Here is an 18057-nt window from a genome sequence, read left to right as displayed (position 1 = left end):
GCAGGGTTAGCGCATGCAGCTCAGGGAGCTGGGACCTGGGAGGCAGGGCGCTGGCCGCCTGCTCTTGGCTCTCCTTCCCTTCATGCTTCTCTCTCTCTCTCCCTCTCTCCTGTTGTTTTTCAGGCAGTGAAGCAGATTTTAGCTCCTCGAGCAGCACAGGCAGCATCTCGGCTCCTGAGGTCCACATGTCCACGACAGGAAACAAGAGAGCCTCTTTCTCACGCAAGTAGGCACTGACTCCTGCTCTGTAATTACGAAGCTATGCAGGTGACTTTCTGTCCATAAGATTCTGTGGAACCACCCGGATTCTGAGTTTGTTGTTAGGAGTGAGGTTTATTGTTAAGTATTCCACAGTGATTTGCAACTGGCCATTTCCTTACTTCACCCCACCCCCAACCCCGAACCCCCTGTCCTCCTATGCCTGAGCCTGCTCTCCCTGCCCCTGATATCTGTCGTCCAGACCTCAGCTCTGAGACCTCTTCCCTCCATTCCATGCTCCATCCCTTACTCACGGGTGTCTGCTCTGGGAATTTAAGCTTTGCACCCAGCCTGCCCCTTATGACCCTATCATTTTCTAGCCATCGGCAAAGCCTCTAAAGTCCTTTCTATAAAGCAGACATTTACTTGGGAAGAAATGATTAAAAAAAAATTGTAAAGTTCATAGATGTGGGCAGCCCAGTGCTGAAGGCAACACAGAACAGCTGGATGTGTGATTTCTGAAGTCAGGCTGTCTTGGCCTTACACTGGCAAGGCCCTCCAAAGGCAGCATGACCCCGAACAAAGGGCTTCATTTCTCTATACTTCCACCACTCATCTGAAAAATAGAGTTATCATGATACCTACCTTAGAGGGTTTCTGGCTAGGGCAGTGCTTGTAGTAGGCATTATAAATTGTTCACTATTAATATTAGTTGAATTGGGGGCAGAGGATTATGGGAAAATCCATGCCAGTGTTCACACTTTGTGGTGGAATTCCAAGCTCAGGATTTTCTAACCATTAATAGTGCCATTATTCCTCAATATCTAGTCACTATGTAGTCACTGAGCAAGAATTCACTGAGAAAGCCATAATCATTCCAGTAATGCACAAAAATAATGAAAGGGTAAATTATACACACACACACACACACACACACACACACACACACACATATATATGTGTGTGTGTGTGTGTGTGTGTGTGTGTGTGTGTGTGTGTGTGTGTGTATGAGTAAATCACTGTGGAATACTTAATATGTATATATTATATATACACATACACGAGGCATGGGGGCCATAGAGTGAGTGCAATGGGGCATGGCGGCTCTGTTAGGCTAGTTCCAAGACACCTCAGTGATGATGTGAGCTCCATCAGAGACTGAAGAGGCATGGTAGAGATATCTTGTCACCAACTAGAGAACATCTTCTGATGCTACTAAGTCATATTATTGTCCTGGGCCATTGCATGCAAAAATTATCTTGAGGATTAATAGTATATGTTTGTCAAGATCCTTCCAATTTCCACAAGCTTAAAGCTCTGGGACAGTGTGCAAATAATTCCTATTTCTCCTGGTGCCTGTTGTTTATAAAGGGAACTAAGATAGCTCCAGTGCACAGTTTCATGTTAGAAGTAAATCATATAGACAAAGCTGTGAGAAAAGAGTGGGATCCACAGTAAATAAGCACTATTGCTTTATCAATCCCTCTATGCTTTGGGTGTAAGTGTCTCCTGCACCACAGGAGAGGGTCATAAACATTGTTAGTAGACATGAGTCTCCCCTGAGAAGTAAGCATAGCCTCACGGTGAAAGGTGCCAAGGAAAATGAGACTCACAGGTAATTTTATTAAGCAATTCAAAAGGACTTGTGTTTGCAATTAGATGTCAAGATGTCAATAACAAAGAGAAAACATTCTAGGCTGAAAATCAGCATATTTTTTGAAGAGTAATCAAAAATTGATGTAGTAAACATAAAATAATTTGTGCAAATCAGATATTGAAGAATTGTTTTTATTGTTTAATTTCTATGTATATATTTGTGCCCAATGAGTCATGTACACTCATGTGGGTGCTGCAGGTGCCCATGTCCTGGACCTCAAATGATCAGCAATTGAGTCACCTCATATGGGTGCTGTAAACTGAACCCAGGCCATCTGCAAGAGCAGGAATATTCAATGAAAGGGGTGCAATTCGAGTGAAGGGTGGATTTGTTGAAAAGATTTTTGACAAGTGGTTTTCTTAAAAAATAAACAAAACCCCAAAGTTGTAGAGACTAACTAACTCAAATTAACTAACTCATTATTCAGTTCTGATGTATCTGAAGAAGTCTCTCTCTTTTTTAACTACTAAAGCATTAATTAGTCTAGAAACTATAGAAGAAAGAATAGGGTGTGGGTTTTTTGGAATTGGCATCAAATATAACCATTGTTTATGAGGTAAACACTCTACATCTAGTTCCTATTCAGGAAAACAGAAATAGAGGTAATATCACTAAGTTTAAGTTAGCTGGTATTGGTAACTATATCGCAAGTGTCCAGAATTTGGCTGAAAAACAGGAGAGGTGTATTTTTAAAAGAAAACAAACACGCTGCTTCTACTACTGAACTGCAGTGCAATGAGCCCCAGTGCGGCTGGCCTGAACAACAGACAACAACTCACTTGCCATTTTAGGGGCTTTCAGATCAAAGTTCGGTAGGATTGCTGTCATTTGAGACTCACTGCTTGGCTTCAAGATGTCTGGCCTCCCTGTATCCTTACATCATCATCTCTCTGTACACATCTGTGTCCAAATTTTACCCCTTATTATAATATCAGGCTGAATAAGGGCCCAGCATAATACTCTTATTTAAACTCAATTACCTCCTTAAAGGTCTTGTCTCCAGATTTAGTCATATCTGAAGTCTGGAGGATTAAGGCCTTGACATGAAATTCGAATAGTGACAGTGACACAATCAAGTTCAAAACAATGACAGCAGTGGAAGATGGAGGAGGAGGAGGAGGAGGAAGAAGAAGAGGAGGAGGGAGGAGAGAGGAAGAAGAGGAAGGAGGAAGGAAGAGGAGGAGAGGAAGAGGAAGAAACAGCAGTGAATGGTGGTGGGGACACTAGCTAAAGTCAAGGGCCAGTGGCTAGGGATTATAGATTTCTTGGACTCTGGTTTAGATTTGTTCTTTTATATTACTCTGTTCAGGGGTTTAGAGGTGCAGGATGAGCAGAATTTTATCTTTTCTATGAACTACATTGTTCTTCCTGCTAGAACAAAGAATTTAGGGTGTATAGAGGAAGCAAGCATTGGGCTTGCTTCTCTGTGGTCATGACAAACATGGAAATTTAGCTTTTCCTTTGAAAATGATGACGTTTATGTCCATATTTGTTAACATTTTAAATGGGGTAAATAAAAGGAGAAACAGTAACAATTTAAACATGAAAATTTTTTAAATAGGGTTTTTTTTTTCTGGTTTTTCAAGACAGGGTTTCTCTGTGTAGCCTTGGCTGTCCTGGAACTCACTCTGTAGACAAGGCTGGCCTCAAACTCAGAAATCCGCCTGCCTCTGCCTCCCGAGTGCTGGGATTAAAGGCGTGCGCCACCATGCTCAGCTTTTTTTAAATTAGTTTTTAAGGTACTATGATATTCATGTCCTGAAACACATATGAAGACTTGATTATGTGTTTTATAAGACAAGCAATGTTTTATAGCTTGAGGAGTCTTTGCTCTCTTCCATCTATCAGATAAGGTCTCACGAAATCACCTAATTTAATGCTTGTCATGATCACGTACCTCAGCACTTTGTTGCAAGGTAGATGGGGGAAATGCCCAGGTGGATTGTCCAGAGAACAACTATATCCAAAGGACAACCTGATAAACTTGTTTACAGTACCAAAGTAATTTAGATCCCATTTCTATAATGTGGGAAACATCGCTGTTAAGAAGTTTTAAATGTCCATGGCCTTACATTCCAGCTCAGCTACACATTCTTCCATTTCTCTTCCCCGAGCCTCAGTGATCCATGGGTAAATGGGAAGCAGTGCTCGCCCCATTCTGACAGGTCAAAGCCAAGTGCTCACCAAGTGTCTGGAACAGTACCAGCACCACAGAAGCCAAAAAGGATGGTTAACAGAATAAATTTCCCAGGTCAAAGTTATGGATAGTTCTCTATAGTCCCTCATCTCTTGCAAGGGTTAACCATCCACATTTTCTTGTAGTCACATTGGGAAATACAATTGTCAGTGCCAGACTTGGAAGTGAAGCATAGAAAAGAAAATCCAAGCCAGAGTACATGTTCCTTTGAGCTACGCATGAAGTTCTTCCCACCCTTGGGGCTGCTGAAGTTGGTTTGTCACCAAGCCATCAGCCCATCTGTTCCATATAAAGTGTCTCCTTCCTTGTGAAAGGGGGACTCAGTCTATTTGAATGATTTCAAGAGGAAAGAACTTGTAAGTTTAGAATTTGGTGGGCTTGTTAGTGTGCAGTGCCCTTGGTTGACAGCAGTAGAGATTGTATTTAAATTTAAATTAGTGATTGCAGGCACTGAGCCCACAGGCTCGAGCGCTCACACACATTTCTCATCGACCTGCATCAGAGAGCAGAGGTGCTCAGACAGCCGTGCTGCTGCATGAGAATCTTCATTTTAACTTCCTTGTAATACCCAGCCATACTCCTGACAGAACATGCTATCCCGCTTAAGTAGTTTCAACATTCTCTGGATGTTTTTCAACTCTACTGGATATCAAATCCCTGGAACCAGATTAACAGGGAAAACCTAGACAAGCTGACCCTGTCACACCAGTCTAGAGCACACAGAGGTTGCACAAGGTTTCTGGACTAAACCTGTGTACTTTTCCAATTTAATCTTTTTAAAACAAACAAACAAACAAAGAACCAAAGACAAGTCTCATGCAACTCAGATTGGCCTTCAACTTGTTATATAGTCAAAGACGACTCTAAACTACCTTCTTGCCCCCAAGTTCTAGTGCTACAGGAATGTACCACATCAGGCTAGTTTTCCAACCAACTCTGCAGGCAGGAAGGCAGGAAGTTTGTATTCATGGTGTGAGTGTGATGTATGTGTCTATGTGAGAGAGAATGTTTCTGGTGTACGTATGTTGTGTGTGTGTGTATAAAGTGGCCTTCCTAAATCTCTAGTAAATGGCAGTGTCAAGACACACACCCTGTTAACTCATTTCAGCAGTCATGCTAGACGACAAAAATTATAAACTCAAAAGTCTAAAGATAAGCCGGGCGTGGTGGCGCACGCCTTTAATCCCAGCACTCGGGAGGCAGAGGCAGGTGGATCTCTTGAGTTCGAGGCCAGCCTGGTCTACAAAGTGAGTTCCAGGACAGCCAGGGCTATACAGAGAAACCCTGTCTCGAAAAACCAAAAAAAAAAAAAAAAAAAAAAAAAAAAAAAAAAAAAAAAAAGTCTAAAGATGAAAACAAGTACACATCCCCCAGGAAGCTAAATCATTTGGCATATTGGTGTATTTAGGAAGATGGCTTGAGAGAAATGATGAATTGGACCTGTGCAGCAGCATCTTAAGGAGTCTAGCCTGTTTTCAGGAGACAGTGGGAAACCCTTGATGGTCTTGGAGGAAGACAATAGTATTCCGGCTCCTCACTAGAAAGACATCAGCATCCTGCAGGAGGGAGCAACACCAAATGGAAACTGTTGGAAAGAACAGCAGAGGGAGCGGTCTCTTGTGCTCATGATACAAGGAGAGCAAATATCAGTGGCCATATGCCCCAGTCAACTCTAGAAGTCTGATTTTCTTAGCAATAACCAGCTTTAGGAAGGAGCAAAGGAACAATACCTTGGCATCTCCAGTCACAAGGACTCTAATTAGCACGTGTAATCCTCTTTCAGCCGAGGCCCTCATGGGCGGAGCAATGGAGCATCATCCCACAAGTCTGGCAGCAGCCCACCATCCCCAAGGGAAAAAGACCTTGTGTCTATGCTGTGCAGGAATCCACTGAGCCCCAGTAACATCCACCCTAGTTACGCCCCTTCTTCTCCAAGTAGCAGCAACTCCGGCTCCTACAAAGGAAGTGATTGTAGTCCAGTCATGAGGTAAGTCCCCAGTTGCCTCCTAATTGAATGCTGCTTAATTTGTCCAGTTTGGGACTTTTCTCTAAAGGTGGGAAAAACTATTTAGCTCTTGATTCCCTATTTTAATCTTTACTAAGATACTTCTCTTCTTTGTCACAGTTAGCTAATTCTTTAAGGGTTGGTTCAGAAAGAACATAGACCACCACAAGCTAACACAATACCTGCCAGTCCAAACAGTTACTGGATGGGGAGGGGAAATGCCACAGTGGCAAGGGCTGTTCTCATTTCTTAGGCACAGGGAGGAATTGTGCGGTGTTCATTTGTTCATTAAATGCTTATTCAGTAATAGGGTCTGTGTGCCATACTGAGAATAGAGTGTGGTGAACAGAAATGGACCTCAGGCTCACTGCCAAAGAAGGAGTCTAGCAAATAAGAAAAAACAAATCTAGATTATTCTGCAACTATCTGTTGCTATATGAATATGAACATGTAAAAGATAGGGCAGGGGTCCAGTTCATGATGGAGTGGTCAGAGTGGCCACACTAACAAAATAAAACTGAAGTGATATCTGAAAGGTGAGTAGGGAGTTAATTACTAGGTTGAGGTGGGGTGGGAAGGAGAAGGAAGGAATGAGCTATCCAGAGGAGGGCTTGGAAGGTTGGGAACTGAACACGGGCCATACTGAGCACAGCATAGGCATGGGGATCGAGCAGCATGGGGGCTAGAATTGAGTCCAGAGTTAGAGGAAAACCTGGCAGCCCTCCACAGCCTATTCTCATTAGTCAGCGCTCTGGATGCCCAGGCTTAGGCAGGCCTGAGAAGGGCCAAGATTCCAGCTGAGCTGTGTTTGTAGAATATTGAGTGCTTCTCTACAAAACACACTGGAAAGAGTGGAGTGGCCTTGTTCCCTCTGAGCAAGGAACTTTCCATTCCCATCCAATCAGCCCAGGAATACTGACATTGACTGCAGAACAGTTTAAATTCAACTGATAATAAGCAAGATCTTTAGGCAGGGGCAAATTGTGAGGAAAATTAGGTCACTCTGCTCTCTCCATCCCTCCTGATCTCCCTTCCCTACCACACACTGTTCTTTAATATAACAGCTGCATGTTTATCTGAGCTGATAACCCACACCTAATAGACAACCATGAACTACCTCATATAAAACAGTTCCTAAGCCTTAGAATGCAGAAACGTCCTTCCACAAACACACATATACCTCAGTCTCCCATGTAACAAACAGCCCTAAGATTGGTCAGTGTGTTACAGTCCATTGTCTGACACAGTCATCTGTTTTGAGACTCCAGTGCCAGCACACTGTTGTCATTCTTCTCTAGTTGTCAGTTGTGTGTCTATTTGGACTGCTAGAGCAGAGTAGCTTAGACTGGGTGACAAACACTAGTGAGGCGTCTATTCAGTTCTGATGAATGAGTCTGGAACAGCGTCAACATGGTCAAGGTCTGGGGAGGACTCACTTATGTGTTGGAGATTCCTCTTTAGTGAATCTTTACAAAGAAGAAAGTGATTTAGAGAACTCTCTAGAGCTCTTTATAACATTTGTATTGGCATATATTAATGGTATAAAATAATGTTTTCATTGAGACTTTTATACATGTATAAAATACACTCAGATCATATTTACTCTTCATTTCCTTCATCTTCCAGTAGTTATGATCTCTGATAAGAACATTAATCCCCTCAGAAAAGCTCAATGCTCATTATGTCTTAATTACCTAAGGGGTGTGTACACAGACATCTAGTATATGATCATCCTTTTATTTCCATAGAAAAGGAAACCAGCAGAGCTGGAGACATGGCTCAGTGGTTAAGAGCACTGTCTTCTCTTCCAGAGGGCTTAGGGTTCAATTCCCAGCACCCACATGGCAGCTCACAAATGTTTGTAGCTCCAATTCCAGGGGATCTGAAACCCTCATACAGATATACATGCAAACAAAACACCCCAGTGCACATAAAGTAAATATTCTTAAAAAGAAGAGGAAACAGGCAAAAAGTAACATGTTATTGCTTGAATTATCTCAGAAGGTCTGGAAGATACATGTCTTGTGGCGAAAATCACGGTGTCAAACCCCCAAATCCAGAACAGTATTTGACTCCTCTGCAGCAGAAGGAGGTCACAGTGAGGCACCTGAGGACCAAGCTGAAGGAGTCTGAGCGCCGACTCCATGAGAGGTAAATCTGGATTCCCCACACCAGGAGGCTTAGCACAATTCCTTCTTCACAGAAAGTGACACAAGAACCAAGCCTATAGTGAAGAATTAAAAAGCAAAACTATTTTTATTAAACTTTTAAGTCTTCACATTCCTTTCATAATTGTGTTTGCCTTTGCTGTTGCGGGAGCTCATGGTAGGATAGAGGAGATCTTTTCTCCTGGGTGTGGTCACTTTTGCCATAAGGAATTGGGTGTGTACATGGCTATTTTTAAATGGCAGAAACACTTATAGGAACAATCTACTTCCAGCAGAGCAGGTCACAGTGGCCTAGTCAAGCCAGCCCCGATAATCTCTGGAGAGAAAGGATAGCTTTCTGACTCCTGCCAGCTATATCTGTACTGAAGGAAGAGCTTTGTTATTCTTGGACTATTGTTAAGATGTAAGGGAAAAAAACTAAACTAAGCAATAAAACAGTGTCGTCTAGATGTTATCACAGAGAAAATGCAAAAGAAATAAAAAAGAAAAACAAAAAAGCCCCAAACTTTTGATATGTTAAGAGCAAGCCAGATGTTTTGCATCATGGTTTTCTCTTGGGACAATACTCTTAGACATAGTAGCTGTAATTACAGAGCTGCATTCTTAGTGGGTGCAGTCCTTGCATTCTCTAGGAAGTGACAGTCTTCATCCTGTGTTGCCACAGACGGGATACTGTGAAGAATCCGTTACCTTGACTGGTAAATCTGGACAGGCAGTACAGGCAGGGAGTTTTCTTCTTCCTATTTAATTCGACTTACACCTGACTGAAAGAGACATGAACTTTGTGGACTACTGTGATTTATGAAAAGTCCAGGGGAAGTTTTGAGCCCTTGCAAGAGGAGACATAAGAAAGCAGGAAAAGTTGATAAAACTGGCAAACCTAAACTTAAAGAAGCAACACTATGTGCTCTTAGATACATGAAGATGTGGACTGATTGATCATTGTATTCACAAGTAACCGGAGAATATATATTTACACTGACTTTGAAGAAATTATATATAAGAATTTCTTGGTGAAGTTTTTATAATAGGTTATTGTGAATACTAAGACATCTCATACTCATCTCAGCATATTGCAGGTTGATTATTCTCTTCTCTGAGATGAGAAAGAATAAGAAACTTTTACAAAGCTCTTCTTGAACATATAACATTTCACTGTTTAAAAAGGATCACTGGAATGTAATGACTATATACAAGACTATACAAGGCTATAACTGATTTTTTTTAGCTTCTCTTTAGTCAGTAATTAAAAGTGAAATGAGCTTTCTTTCACAACTGTTCATATATATTATATATATATGTATATATATATATATACATTATATATGCATATATGTATATATGAAGTAAACTACAGAGTTAGATGTAGGGTAAGAAATCGATAGTAAAATACAAAATAAGTTTGGCATAGAGGATAATGCTAATGAAGTACTTGGAACATACCCTGCTCTACAGTGAGTATTCAAAAAGCAAACAATGGCAGCTATTTTGATTCTGGTTCTGGTTACTATTATTAACTTAGCTGTTTTGCAGAGGGGGAAGTTCCCTGGCTAATACTTGCCAAAACACACACACACACACACACACACACACACACACTCCTGAAACTGAGACTTAGAAGAGCCTGTGCTGTGGCTGCTGTCGACTCTTAGCTATTTCAAAGTTGACGTTGCTTGTAACTGTGCCTACCTTCTCTATAGGGAATCTGAAATCATGGAGCTCAAGTCTCAGCTGGCTCGAATGAGGGAGGACTGGATTGAGGAAGAGTGCCACAGAGTGGAGGCTCAGTTGGCACTCAAAGAAGCCAGAAAAGAGATTAAACAGCTCAAACAGGTCATCGAGACTATGAGGAGCAGCTTGGCTGATAAAGATAAAGGCATTCAGAAGTACTTTGTGGACATAAACATCCAAAACAAGAAACTGGAGTCTCTGCTTCAAAGCATGGAGATGGCACACAATAGTTCCCTGAGGGATGAACTGTGTCTTGACTTTTCCTTTGATTCCCCAGAGAAAAGTTTACCCCTGAGCAGCACATTTGACAAGTTGCCAGATGGGTTATCTCTGGAAGAACAGATAACAGAGGAAGGTGCTGACAGTGAGCTTCTGGTGGGAGACAGCATGGCTGAAGGCACAGATCTGTTAGATGAGATGGTGACTGCCACCACCACAGAATCCAGTGGCCTGGAGTTTGTTCATTCCACTCCAGGGCCACAAGCCCTCAAGGCTCTCCCCTTGGTGAGCCACGAAGAGGGCATTGCGGTGATGGAGCAAGCCGTGCAGACCGACGTGGTGCCGTTCAGCCCTGCCATCTCAGAGCTCATTCAGAGTGTGCTAAAGCTGCAGGACTACTGTCCCACAAGCTCAGCATCTCCAGATGAATCTGGAGCTGACTCGATGGAAAGCTTCTCAGAATCTATCTCTGCCTTAATGCTTGATTTAACTCCAAGAAGTCCTAACTCGGCCATCCTTCTGTCTCCTGTGGAGATCCCATTCAGCAAGGGGGCTATGGAAGCCCATGCAAATCGCCTCATGAGAGAGCTAGATTTTGCAGCCTACACAGAAGAAAGATTGGACAGTGTCCTCTCACTGTCCCAGGGCAGTGTTGTGAGGCAGTACTGGAGCAGCAATTTCTTGGTGGATCTACTGGCTGTGGCTGCCCCTGTGGTACCCACTGTTCTGTGGGCATTCAGTACTCAGAGAGGGGGTACAGATCCTGTCTACAACATCGGAGCTTTGCTCCGAGGTTGCTGTGTGGTGGCCCTACACTCACTACGCCGCACCGCTTTCCACATGAAAACCTAATTAGTTGTTACTGTGTGCCAATGTATCTGTGTGGCCTGATGCCAGGTAGAGCAACAGCAGGTGATCAGTGGAAGTCTCTATTCTGTCAGTTTTGCTTCTCGCTATTTGATTTGCACTATAGTCAGTTGAAGCCTGTTCACTGTTTAAACCAGAGGTATTTTCCAAGGCATGGAAACCTGGTTCTGGTAGCTGTCCCACCAGAGTGGTGTAGAAAGCATGCTTATGCCCCTGCCGTGTTGTCTGAGGTGCCCGTTCTTATACTAATGGTTCAGGAAGAGAAAATGCCGTTTGCACTTTCACCACAGCCTTTCTAAGGCTGGCATGTTATCTCCTTGCTTTGCTTTGTGCCGTTTGAAAATGTGTAATTGTTCCAGCATTCCAATGCTCTTGTGCATAGCAGGGGACTGTAACCAAAAATAAAAATGTACTTGTGTAATTGGTTCAAAGACTTGAATAGCTCTTTATCGTCTTGAGGTTGATAAAGTTTGAGTGTTTAGATTTTTGTTTTTTAACTTAATGTAGCTCCAAAGTCTTATAAGACTCATTTGCTCTTAAACCTGTCAGTTAGTGATACTATGTAAATTTACAATGTACTAACTTATTTTTTGCTTATTATATATAGTGTTTTTTGGAAATTGTTTGTACCCACATACTTAAAGCATGAAAATAAAGGTTAGTGGTTCCATTTAAATGTTTGTCTCCTATAATTATGAATTTACTACTATATAAGTCAAATAAATAGATCATTCTTTATCAAAAAGATTCTATAAAAATGAAGCTAACCAGAAAACAAGAAAGAAAAAATAATTACTAAAACCAAAATGAAGGCCTGGAGCAATGCTCCGTGATTAAGAGCAGAAGTTAACTACTCTGGTGGAGAGCCTGAATTCTACCACCAGCACCCATGTGGCTCACAACACCTTCTGACCAAATACTGTGGCAGATACTCACAAAGACCCTCTGCCTTCCCTCCCCTCCCCTTTCTTCCCCTCTCTTTCCTTTCCTCCCCCTCCCTTCCCTTCCTCTCTCCCTCTGTCTCACACACACTTAAAAATAAAAATTCTTGAAAAAGGTAACTATGCCTGACCTTGAAGAGTATTATATAGAAAATAAGGGTAGCCCTGTTTATTTAAATAAGGCATGCAGCTGCTTGCACACACAATCAGCACGTTTGCACTCATTCCAGGAAAGGTGGGCGGCTTATTAAGCTTGCTAGACTCCCAGGAGAGGGAAATTCCAAGAGTAGCATCTATTCTCCATCCTCCTCCTCCTCTCTCAATGAAAGGATTGGGGCGGATGGAGGAGGGGATCTGCAGTAATTATTGATTCTTAGTAGCCTTGAGAAGTAGGTGTTCTACTTTATAAACAGGGAGCTAAAAAGCCACAGACAGCAAAACCGCTCAAGCTCTCTAAGTTCATTTTCAGAGCCAAGAGTTAATGTATGAGCGATGAAAATGCCTCTTCTACCTTACTGTAGAAATGGAGGTGATCTGGGAAGTAGCTTCTCCTCTCAAACCGCTTCCTCATTAGGGTTTAAATATGTGCTGACATTGTTTATCTGTGCCTTTAATATCTTATTGCCCATGGTTCCTGTTGACATGCTAGCTCTGTGAGCAGGGCAAGGATAGGTGTTCTGTCTTATGCATGGATGTCAAGAACTTAAAAGAACCTGCCACATAGATCTGAAAATCAGTGTAGAATTCATCCAACAGCAACTAGCTGATAATCTCACAAGCCAGTTAGCTACTTTACTGGGTTGGTCACTAATAGGCAAGGAGGGTGCTTCCATGCTTTGTCTTCGAAGAGTCCAGTGCTTTCTAAAATAATTTTAGGCTGAGGTATGTACTTTGACCCAAGAGAGACTAATAGCTAAAGCTAAGGAGAATACCTCTGAGTAACATCAATAGTAAATCATGAGAAACAGTGAGTAAAATGTTATACACACACACACACAGAGAGAGAGAGAGAGAGAGAGAGAGAGAGAGAGAGAGAGAGAGAGAACAAATGTTAAGACCCACAAGGTAAAAGATTTCAACCTATATATTTTAGCATGGTGGAGTAGACAGGAAGCTGGCTGGTTCATATGGAGACATGTAGATAAAGTTGTTAAGTTGAATAGATCAAGATAGAAATAATAGGTGAGAGGGACGGAAGCATAAAAGAAAAAGGGCTACATTAAGTATAACTCAAAGGTTTTCATCTTGAGCAACTACATCAATGAGTATCATTTGCTGAAAATGAAGAGCACAAGAGAATCAGATTTGGCTGAAAAAAAAACAAACCCGTGTGCTATCTACTAAAATAGCTATGTGAGATGCCAAGCAAATGACTGCACACACACATATGGAGAGCCCAGGAACTGCCAAGCCTCGCTATAAATTTGGGGCTCCTTCATTCTGCGTAGTATTTAAAACACAGAACAGATGGAATCATCCAAGAAATGAGAAAGAAGGCCAAATACTCTAAGTCCTGTCTTACTCCCACATTTAGACACAAGCGAGGAATGAACAAAGTCAGAGAAGAAGCTGCCCCAAAGATGAGGAAAACTGACAGAATTGGGTAAAGAGGAGAAACAGTTAAAGAGTGGAGTGGAGCGTTAAAACTCTGTGAAGAAGATGCATAATGTGAAAGACTTAGTGTGTTCACTGGCTTTGACAACAGTGAGTGTCAGTTCAAGGGATGAGCCAGACTGGACCAGCTTAAAGAGTGAATGGAAGCCCAGAACTTAGCCTATTCGTGTCAAGACTACACTTCCAGGCTGTACCAGATGTACACCTTGTCCACTCACCTTGCCTCCTAAATTCCCCCAAACCTCCTCCACTTGTACCAATCCCACAGTCTCAGGTATGCTTTCAATCACTCAGCCCCCTCACTGTCCTTGTTTAATGAGTTCCCCCACATTTCCTGTCCTTGATCTAGTCACACAGCTCCTGCAGGAGAGACAGGCTAGACTCTCACATGAGACATACAACCAATGAAAGTAGTGCATAAGCCCAGGTCACATTACAAAAACACAATGTAAAAGGTCAAACAGGCCCCCCAAACCCACTATAGGAATATAGAAGTGTTTGCCAATGAGAATTATATAGATTATTTAGACAGATAATTTAAAAGAATGAAAGAATTTGTGATGTTAAGATATAAACAAATATCTCCATGAACTAAAAAAGGGATAAGAATAAATTCCTGAATGATGTTCATGAAAACACAAACATACAGCTGACTGAAATGATGAACATAATTCAAGATTTAAAAACTGAATGCATTAAAAATATATGAGTAGTGAAAAGAACTCTTTGAAGTTGGAATGAAAAAAAAACCCTCAATAATGCGATTAGAAAGCAAGGCATACAAGAAGACTTGACACATATGTACAAAGAAGACTTGACACATATGTACAAAGAAGACTTGACACATATGTACAAAGAAGACTTGACACTTATGTACAAAGAAGACTTGACACGCATGTATAAAGGGCTTGATATCCTCCTCCAGAGTCACTGCTGCTCTATTCATAACAGCTAGAAAATAGAAGTAACCTAAATGCTCTTCAACTGAGAAATAATAAAGGTGGGGGACACAGACAAAATCTATTCAGCTGTAGAGATTACGTCATGTTACTTTCAGGCAAATGAATGAAACTAGAATATATTCTTAATGAGGTAGCCAAGACCCCTGTTTTCTCTTATTTATGGATCCTAGCTCTGCATCTTCAGAGATGACAACTACAGAAGACAAAACAGTAAAAAAGGTCCATGAGGTGGTAATGAGGACTTCTAGAGGGGGGCTACCAGGACACAGGTGCTATGAAAGGGAAATGGGGAAAATGAGGAGGGACTGTTACTAGAGAGGTAGAAGGAATAATACCATTCTTTGAAAAAAGCCATAGGGAACCATGTTTATGTGTGTGTGTGTGTGTGTGTGTGTGTGTGTGTGTGTATCATTACATACACATGTATGTAATCATTACATGTGTTTACATACATATGTACAGTTTAAGTGGAGTTATGTCACATGGGTTAAAATTGTTCTCCTAAGAGAGCTATAGATTACCTAACAAAAATCTCAGTGCCAGGCTTGGAAACCTCTCTTCAACTTGTTAGGATGCATGTGTATGTGCGCACACACACACACACACACACATCCTACTGGCATATGTGTGTGGGTGTACATGTAATAAATAAGAGCTCATGAGTTTGATGAGTAGTGGAAGTCAGAAGACATGGAGAGGGAGAGGGGTGGAAATGATGCAACTGCAGCTCCTCATGTAAGAAATTCTCAACAACAACAAAAAAGGTGAATGAAGGGAAGTGGAAGGCAGAGTTTGTGGCCAATCTGCTGTTGTTTGCTTTAAGTTTTACTTTGAAGGAAGGACAATGTGCAATGGCAACGAGGAGATACCAGGTCCTGAGTTTGATTATGAGTGAATCACTGAATGGAAAGAAACTGATGACAGACAAAGAAAGGGTTAATTGAAGAACCGGAAGTCTAGGGAGGATCTTGTCAGGATACATGATGAAAAGGGTTCTCTCTGAGAAACCTGTCTACTGAAATGTACAGTTGGGAGGCACGCATATATGTTCTTACACAGTAACTTACCTTGCAGTTCTAGTCAGCAGTACAGGGATTTCGCTGAAATGGAAGGGAAAGCTATTCAGGGATATGAATATTCGGAAGTGTTCCAAAATAATGAGCCATACTAACTCAAGTCCTTTCCTGTGGTCCAGCACTGACTAAGAACCTGGAACTGGCTGCTTCCTTGAAGCCCCTCCTTTTGTTTATTTTTAGTCATTGCTAAATTAAGGCATTTTAACTTTAAAAAATTATAAACCTGTTTGTGCTATCTGCTCCGTGTTGTCCTCAGAGACTAGAATTCCACCTTGCTATCAATTCCAGATGGATCTAGAACAAGAACTACCAATAGAAAAGATCTTTAAACACCACACAGTCGTTAGCAAATTGGAGGCAGATGATCACCAGCAGCAAATTGCTTCCTTGCATCCTTCCCAGAATTTGAAAGCTTCAATTAAAGTTTATTTGTGACCCTAACCGCTGCATATCCTATGCATAATAAAACTGTCAGAAAGGTGAACAGGGATCCTGCCACACCCATTTCTTTTCCTTCTTTGCCTCTTTCCCATCCTCCTCCCTCTGCTTTAGAATGTCAGCATGTATAATCTGTGGAAAATTACTGCTATGATTCAGATCAGTCTCTCAAATGACTTCCTTCAAACAAACAACAACCAAAAAAAAAAAAAAAAAAAAAATGTATGGAGCATGCTCGGTTTTTGGAAGCCCAAGGCATTGCCTGGTTTTCTGAACAAGAGGATCTGATCTGGCAGACAGAAGTGCCTCTGAGTTGCTTTCAGTAATCTGGGTGCCTGTGGTGTACAAAACAGACAGGAAAACAGAAACAAAAAGAACAATCCCACATCAAAGCAAATGTTAAACATTTCCTAAGGTTAGGTGAGCAAACGTTTCAATTTATAAGAAAAGATTTCTCCCAAAGGGCAATGCTGACCTTTCGGAGTGGGGATGGGGAGTATGCACAATGCAATCGGATGCCAAGCGTGCTGACATTTGTGGTAGAAGGAAGCCTGCAATCTGCATTTGTCATAGGCCCCACCCATGCAGTTGGCTCTGCATTTCTCCCTTGGGGATTTTTCTTTTTAAAAGGTTTGGAATATTTTCTTTACTTCTTTTTTGGGTCAGTGAGTCCTTACAAAATGCCTGTATTCCTAATCCTGCCAGGTGAAATATGTAGCAATTTAGGAAAAAAACATTTATAGCAAACAAATCTTGAGACGATGTCCACAAACTCCTGACTTCAAAAAGAAAAAAAAAGTATAGTTAAGTCCAAATAAAATGAAGTCAGGCTTCTATCAGTTCATTATTTTTAAACCAGACAACATGGGGGCACACACTTTTAATCTCAGTAATTGGGAGGCAGAGGCAGGCAGATCTCCTAGTTCCAGGCCAGCCTGGCCCACAGAGTGAGTTCCAGGGCAGTCAGCAATACACAGAGAAACCTTGTCTTAATAAAAACCAGTAATAATAATTAATTAATAATAATAATATCATCATTTTTAAACTACTAAAAATGTACTCTGTTACAACCACCAACTTTGCCTGTCAAGACTTTAACAGTGACACTAACAAAAATTCCAAGTAATTTTGAAATCCAAATAATATTCAGAATTTTGTTTTAAGACTGAAGTATTTCCATGTAATCCAAGTTTGTTAAAGGCACATCCATTAAAAAGCATTTTAAAGAGAAAAATCTAATATATAAAACATATTCACAAGCACAAAGTTTTTGCAATGACAGTAAGCCTGGGACCTTGGCATCCATCCACCTCCTTCCATCTCCTACCGCATAGCATCTGGAATAGTTTGAAAACCACTTTACTGTGTACCATGTTCTTTGAAAACTGTCAGCTTACGCAAGACTTCATATGGAACCTCTCAGTTAACTGGAATAGTACTCCTGTTAGTACTATTCCTACAAATGTGTTTGCCAGTGTTATGCTAGTTCAACTGTGAAGAGGACTCATTGCCTCCCACTCAGAGAACAGAGGCCATGGAAGGAAGCAGCTGTGGCCACAGTGACATAGACTGATGTAAAAGTCAATATACAGCCTTAACCTGTAGATATTAGAGTAGACACCACAGCTTCTTTAGGATGTCCATCCATCCTTTGACTCAAAATAGCTCAGTGTTTGAAATGATTTGCCCCTTCCTCTTCCTACACTAGACAATAAGTCCTCACAATCTTCAACTGGTCTTCCCTTTTTCTAGGCCAGCACATCATTCCAGGCTTATGTGCTGTGTAGAGAAAATAGAAACAGTTTTAACAAGTTTCCTATGCCCCACCCCAGAAAGCGGTATATGAGGTATATGGGTATGGGGGTGGAGCTTTCAAAATATCAGCCATTATTGCTCTGATCCATAAAGGCTCCGTCCAATCAGGACGGATTAGGCAATTATCAGATTCAGGCAAATAGCAGTGCTTTATAAAATAAAGAACTTG

The 18057-nt window shown here is 41.5% G+C and overlaps 1 protein-coding gene across 21 annotated transcripts in view; it reads left to right on the top strand.

Moving 5' to 3' along the window:
- Positions 1 to 11718, top strand: part of Sybu (syntabulin (syntaxin-interacting)) — a 116215-nt gene extending 104497 nt beyond the window's left edge. For 18 of the 21 annotated variants that reach the window (XM_006521068.3, XM_006521067.4, XM_017316662.2 and 15 more), the window contains 4 exons: positions 124 to 226; positions 5836 to 6039; positions 8059 to 8208; positions 9926 to 11718. In XM_006521068.3, the coding sequence (XP_006521131.3) occupies positions 124 to 226; positions 5836 to 6039; positions 8059 to 8208; positions 9926 to 11027 (1559 nt within the window). In that variant the 3' untranslated portion in view covers positions 11028 to 11718. Of the gene's footprint in view, positions 1 to 123; positions 268 to 5835; positions 6040 to 8058; positions 8209 to 9925 lie in introns of all 21 variants that reach the window. The other 3 variants (XM_030248605.1, NM_001285842.1, NM_001285841.1) reach the window with 2 other exon arrangements.
- Positions 11719 to 18057: the final 6339 nt, after the last annotated feature.

This window comes from Mus musculus, chromosome 15 (genome assembly GCF_000001635.26).
Source record: "Mus musculus strain C57BL/6J chromosome 15, GRCm38.p6 C57BL/6J".
NCBI lineage: Eukaryota > Metazoa > Chordata > Mammalia > Rodentia > Muridae > Mus > Mus musculus.
The sequence above is the reverse complement of the archived record's forward strand: the minus strand, read 5'-3'. Positions and strand labels throughout refer to the sequence as shown.